The following is a 7,116-nucleotide window of genomic DNA, read 5'->3' as shown; positions in this document are numbered from 1 at the left end:
GTCTGCCCAGATATTTTGTGAAAGATCCGTTTTTGTAAAATTGTGAAAAAATTACTCGTAATTTGGGAATATGAAAAAACGTTAGGTCACATTCTTTCAACCAGGGTCCTGCTTTTATGAATTTGTGCAAAAAGGGTCCAGTTATTGCAAAAAAAAATTTCAAGGAGTTTTTAAATTGTAAAGATATACGAGATTATGCTCAGCACTGTAAAATTATAATTAAAAAAATTAAATTTTCAAGAATAAACAGTAATTGCTGCTTCTAAATTAGAGATGCAACATGCAAATATTTTGTATTTAGCCTATACTGCTGAACGCAGAATATTCATTTCGTACGAATAATGGAAGAAGCGTCTGCCGAAGACAAAATTTAGTGCGTTTACATCAGTCTTTCTCTCCCCCCTTCCTGGAAAGGGGTTTGTTCGATTATTAAAACAATAATGAAGATAAAGAAATTTGTGAAGGGTCCGATTAAAAGAAAAATCATTTTGTGAAGGGTCCGTTTTTATGAAAAGATATTTTGTGAAGGGTTAAACAGATCCCTGTTTTTTGTTGCTTATTAACATTTCAAACATAAGAAATTATCATATCAGTTTATCGATCAGATTATTGAAGAATTTATTAGTTCTAGAAGAAAAACCGGGAAGATGGGTTCTATATATTTAACCATATATGTATCCTAAAATTTTAGTTTTCAAATCGTTGGAAATATTTCTTATTTTTGAATGACAAGCATGTTCCCTAATTCATAACACGTTGCCGTAAACATCATTAAAGTTGAATCCATTAAATTTTCATAGACACTGAAAACAAGGGCAATGAATGTATTAAGCCTATGACAAAAAATTATCGTGTAAGTTATGTAATAATAATAATATTTATGAGTATTTCGGGTAAAAATAATTATAATCACTGTGCAAGTTTGTTATTTAGTTCTTATAAGGATAATAGATGACACCATTATGAACAAAAAATTAGACATTTTAATAATTCCATAAAATTTATGCAACACATTTACTAAGATAAAATTTTTAACATGATTTGTGTACAAAACAGTCGGTGGTTTTAGGCGATTTCACATGCTTCAATGATCGATGGTTTCGAGAAACAGTGACTGAACTATTTCAGAATCTTTTCCGATACTAAAAAGCAGGATAACTCGTAAAGCCATCTGTATTGTTCCTGAAATGTAATTTAAAATATTTTTAAAACATGAGAACTTAAACATAGAAGACAAAAATAGAAAGTAAAACGATATCAGAGTTTATGAAACGATTATTATAATTATTACCATATTTTATAATTTGACTAGCTGTCTTTGCTCGCGAAGAAGTACTTTGATAATTCTAACTATTTTCAAGAGATTTTCAGCCGAGTTGTCATAAGTTCTCTTAGTGTTGAATTTTAGTTACGTCACACAAACCATCATAAGCCAGAGTTCGAGATACTTCAGGAGTATTAAATCTAATTTCATCTCTAACGTGAGATAAGATAGAAAACTCATCTCAATGCCCCATTACCTGCTGTAGTACTCTCTCTCGCACCACTCGTGCCATAACTGGAGTGACGGGTAATATATGGGTCATTTTCAAAATAGCGCGGCATTTTCTTCCGTAGCCTTTCTCATTCCGTAGCCTTGTAATTTTGAACCCAATCCAGATGACAAGGGAACTCCTGGTATTGGGAGAATTGTTTGGTGTTCGATGGAACCAACCTGTATTTGAATTACAGGGAGAAGAAAACCACGAAACACTAACACATTTAGTCTGATGGTAAGGTGACTCTAATCCACGATCTTTCTTCCATTGAGGATATTTTTACGTCAGCACTGTGGTCGGTGCGAGCTGGGTGCGGAATTTGTATCAACGTCATAGTTGGGGTTCAAACTCGGTTCTCATTGGAAGGTGAACTTTCTATCCCGAGAGTCATCACGGTTCTATATCATTACATTGTCAAAACTTATTTTCTTAGAATGCAATGAATATGACATTTTTTAAAATAGCTGCCTTATCATTATCGTTATTTTGCCACCTCAACAGGAATAATTTAATACAATACTTATGGTAACAGAGTGAAAAAATCTTGGGACAACATTAAAATGTTTGACTTGGTATAGTACTCAAAGGTAATTTTAAAACTTTATATTAGATAAGGTGGGTTGTATATTTTTATATTCAACTCACGTTTCACAACTTAAAATTATTTTCAATTATTAGCTGATTTAATTGCAGTTAAATAAGATGGCTGGGAAATAGGCTATTTAGCCGCATTTGACGCATTGAAAAGTTTTAAAATGCAAATTTATTTGTATATACACTACCCTATAATAATGGAAGTTCGTAAGCATTATTTTTCGCTAAATTTTGTGATAGTGATTTGATGTTAGAGTCAAAAATTCCTTTAAGCAGACAAAGGAGCCATTATCAACAGCTCACTGACTTTGAATGCAATCGTGTAATAGGGCTGCAAGATCGTGGATTTTCGCGATAGTGCAGAAAGACTGGGGAGAAATGTGTCCACTGTGCACAATTTGATTTTAGTTTATAACCATCGTTGAACAGCCAACTCTATCTTTTGGGTTTACGACTACTAATTTTCCACTTCGTCGCCTTTTGAACCCAATCCAGAAGACAAGAAAACTCCTAGATCAAGTATTGGGAGAAATTTGCCTTCGTAGAGGACCTCTTGATGGAACTAACCCGCATTTGCGTTACATGGAGAGGAAATTCACGAAAACCTCCCACATTTAGCCTAACGGAAAGGGAACTAACCCATGATCCGTCTACCACTGAGGATATTTTACTTTGCACAGTGTTGACGGTCAACACTGTGGTCGGCGCAAGCCAGGTGCGTAATTCATATCGACCAGTCATTGCTGGGATTCGAACCCGGTTAATCTCATTGGAAGGCGGACACTGTCCCCTGAGCCATCACGGCTCCCACTTTGCATGATTGTTGGCGGCAGTGGTCAAAGGAAGATACTGCAGCAATTGGATGGACGACCACTACTCAGAGGGAAGAATGCCGTGTACGCCGTATCACTTTGGCGTGTACGTCTGCAGTTGGCAGTGCAATGACACAACGAACTGTTACAAATCGACTACTTCAAGTACAACTCCAAGCGAGCGAGGCTCTGTAGCTTGCATTCCACTCAATCCAAAACACTATCGTTTACGACGTGCGTGGTGTCGAGTTAGAGCACTTTCGTGGTTATTCCACCTGTTTCGTTGCCATTCATGAGCAGCATTCAAGGTGGTATTTCCCAACAGGATAACGCTTGCTTCTCATGCTGCTGTTGTAACCCAACATGCTAATCAGAATTTGGACATGTTTCCTTGGCCTGTTAGATCACCTGATCTTTCACCGATCGAGCACGTATGGAACATCATTGGACGACAACTTCAGCGTCATCCACAACCAGCATTAAATATCCCTGCACTGACTGACCGAATGCGCGTTTGCATGCTTGCATTCAAAATTCTAGTTGTTACACAGATTATTAACGTACCAGTATTTGACATTTGAAATAGTTTTTCTCTTAATTGCATTAACCTGTGAACTTGAAACTTTAATCAGACAAAGGCATTACAGGAATTTCATTACTCTACAATAATTTTTCTAGGTGTTGGGATTTTTTCCCCATCAGTGTATATACATTTACTACATATTTACTGAGATTTAAAATTACTCGTATTAAAATAAATGTGTAAAATTAAATTGGTATAATTGAAATATATTTATTGATTGTTGATGTCGTTGGCCATTAAGGCAGAGAAGGTGCGATTGTTCTTGTTTTCCAGTAGCTCCATCTGTAGCCAATAATTCGACTTCTGCCACACTTATACGTCACACCAGTTTATAGGGTGTACCCATTCATACATCCGTAGATCATAATTTCGACTTAACGATCGACAAAGAACGATCTATCTCCAATTCAAAACTCCCAGAGGTATTGATTTGTTATGGAAGCATTGGGTACTTTGTGACCCAACAGATTTAACGTGTACCAGTCACCATTTATCACACGGTGTCTCTTCGGCCAGCTGGATTCGAACTCCCGTTCTAATTAATGGTCCTGTTAAGCACATTAAATGGTAACATATTGAAAAAGATAAACGAGAATTGTGTGACAAAATTTGAGAAAAAAAATGAGTCCTAGAAAACATAACAAAGCTAATTTAAGCTGTTTTTAAGTACATATAACAACACACGAAGTTAATGATACACTATTACAATGTTTATCTTCTCATAATAAAATAAAATATGAAGAAAATCCTATTTAAATAAAATCTAAATGAAGCGTTTTTTTGGTCACTAGAACAAGTTACAGAAATTAAAAATAAGTTACGACAGTCATTCAATACTTACGACAGTGGGTAGGAAAGTAGGCCTGTGAAGTCTAACTGTTCGGACGGCTTGTACGACGTTCACTTCCCGTGTGTCATAAATTTGGGCCGCCAAATATGAAGAAGCGCAGTAAAAGCCGGACGCTCTAGAGCCATCACTGAAAAAAAGACATATTCTCAATATAGAAAAAAAAGAGACATTCTCAATACGGAAAATAAAGACATATTCTCAATCTTAACAAATCTATAGGCAATGGAACATTATAGTAAATTTTATTTAGATTATATAAATAAAAAAATTCTGATCAATTTTTTTTACTATAATTAAAAAACATGCTTGTAATACAACTTTATCAAAATTTATTTTATTTTATAACCAGAGGGTTAATTTTAATTTAAATCACAAAAACCATCCACGGTTAGCCCGACTGCAAGGATATTCTAATCCATGAACCACTGAGGAAGAATAGACTGAATCACCGGGCAGCCTGCTGAGGATGACAATGCAGGGTATTGTCTAGGTTTTTCTGGGAGGTACCTATTTTGTGAAAACTTAGTCACAATTTGTGAAAAATAAAAATTTTATAAAAGAAAAATCAACACAAAAATATGGTAAAAATAGGAATTTATAGTTTCTTACGGGATACAAAAATAAAATATTAAGAAAAAGTATTTCTTTCCTAAAGTTGAATTTGTGAAGGTACCGCTAAACGGTAGTAAATGAGCCATTTTTCTTTTAAGTTTTTGTGTTTTTTTTTCAAATAAAGGGGGGCAAAGTGGTTTCTGGCATAGGAAAAATACAAAATAGTTGTAATAAAAATTTATAACTTAGGTTTGATATCCATGTTATTTTTAAATTTGAAGTAGTAAATAAAGCTGAAAATGTTTTAAAAATATGATTCTTACTAGCATGAAACAATGACAGGAGCAGGCTTGGTTTTTCTTGTCCATTTGTCCACTTTAGCTATAAGTTGGACAATGGTGTCAACTTGAGGTGGAACAAACTCCTCTCTTCGCCACCCATGCAGATGAAATGTTTTTACAGTACGTGATTTCTGCAATATGACAATATATATTGATGTAAGCAAATATTAAAAGTAGTATAGGGGGAACATATATGCGCACGATACTGTTATCTGATCAGATTGTACACAGAATGCTATAAAATATAGATTATTTACAGAACAGAAGCATTGTACACAGAACGCTCTAGTGGATAAATTAGAAAGTTTTTTCGACGTGGGGATCCACACAGAAGACGCAAGTCACTGTGTACTTGAGTTAAGTTTTGAACTGAAATAATGTACATATCAATAAATACATTATATATAATTGTTAAGCAACTTATTCTACTCATTTCTTTGTTAGTTAACTATCGTTTGAGGCTTGAAATAACTCTTAGTTTAAAACATGGCGTGCCGGCCAGGTGGCCGAGTGGTTAGCGTGCCTGACTGCGGGTTCGAATCCCGCTCTGCGCATGGATGTTTCTCTCTCTCTGTGCTGTCTTCTGATGAGTGAATGTATGAATGTGGCCCACCTATGAACGGGTATTTGTGGCAGTGTGGCGTGGGTAATGTTGCTCGCCTCCGTGACTTTGGTTCACAGGTGCCCACTGGGTAACGATTAATGAGCAACACTTCCGGCATCTTCTAAGGCGAAGAACGAAAGTTCAGAGCCTGCCGTTATTTTAAAAAAAATGGCGTAGTTGCCTAAATAGTATCACGTGGGCAGTCCTAAATTGTATTGGTACGATTATGGAGCTAAGTATCAATTTCAACTACTAAAAACTTATTTTCAAGCTATTTTAACTCTAGTACATTCAAACTGTTGAAACGCGGCTGAGAACTATTTCTGGATTAGCTTTCACATAATATCACGTGAATTTCTCATCTTGTGAGTGAGGTTTATAATAAGACTTCAACAATAGAGAAGTCTGTTTAAAAGAATTAATGTATGCGTCAATATTTCAACTGTTTTCTTGCCAGCAGAAAACCTAAATCTATGCTTGTATCAATCGAAAAGAAAACTATTTTAGTCAATTCAATGATATTAAATATTCTTCTGATAAGATTTATTTTTCGTATTTTGTCAAAAGTGAGTAAAACATCTAAGTGATGAGTTCTTTGGTGAGTCAAGTAATGATCGAGTAATAGTTAGTTAGTATTAGGATTTCATAGACCGATTTGTCCCCCTACCTTCTTTGTAGAAGGTTTTAATCGATCAAATTTCGCCATTTCTAAAACCAAAGAAGAAAGTTTGTTTTAGATTCCAAAAAGATGTAGTCTTAACAAGCAGCATTTATAAAAGTCATGCTTGAACTTCGTTACTCGTAGTAGCATCATGTCCGTTAAAATTTTATAGGCTTACAATACTGTGTACTATGAGGTCATAACAGTTTAAGAAAAAGACTACAAATGTTATACTTATTCACTTAATCATAAATACACAGTTTTTTTTTTAATAGTTGGTATGATTTAGGGAGTAGGTGGTAAGACTTAAGCAACTGGTTTCCTAAGTTGCAACAATAAAAATTAGTTCTCAGTACTTACAGCACAAATATTATAATCAAAAACAATATAAACCACTGAATAATTGTATTTTATCATTAAAATATTTCAAATGTAATTGTGACTGATAAAAATTTGATTGTGAAAAATGATACGATTTAGGCAACTTTCTAATAGTTATTTGTATTTTGAATTTTTTTTTAATCGTTCATAAACATAACCTATCTTAAAATTTTTCTCACATCAACACATTAAGTCGAACT

The 7,116-nt window shown here is 34.5% G+C and overlaps 1 protein-coding gene across 1 annotated transcript in view; it reads right to left on the bottom strand.

The window, feature by feature from the left end:
- Positions 1-963: 963 nt before the first annotated feature.
- LOC107439861 (receptor-type tyrosine-protein phosphatase kappa) overlaps positions 964-7,116 on the bottom strand; it is an 82,663-nt gene continuing 76,510 nt past the window's right edge. Inside the window, exons 15-17 of the mRNA XM_043045697.3 lie at positions 5,253-5,401; positions 4,369-4,504; positions 964-1,182 (exon numbers count right to left, since the gene is read on the bottom strand). Coding sequence (XP_042901631.2) covers positions 1,120-1,182; positions 4,369-4,504; positions 5,253-5,401 — 348 coding nt within the window. The 3' untranslated portion in view covers positions 964-1,119. The remainder of the gene's footprint in view (positions 1,183-4,368; positions 4,505-5,252; positions 5,402-7,116) is intronic.

The sequence above is a fragment of the Parasteatoda tepidariorum genome, chromosome 7, assembly GCF_982258835.1.
Source record: "Parasteatoda tepidariorum strain Cologne lab strain chromosome 7, Ptep-v5.0, whole genome shotgun sequence".
In the NCBI taxonomy this organism is placed as follows: Eukaryota; Metazoa; Arthropoda; class Arachnida; order Araneae; family Theridiidae; genus Parasteatoda; species Parasteatoda tepidariorum.
The sequence above is the reverse complement of the archived record's forward strand: the minus strand, read 5'-3'. Positions and strand labels throughout refer to the sequence as shown.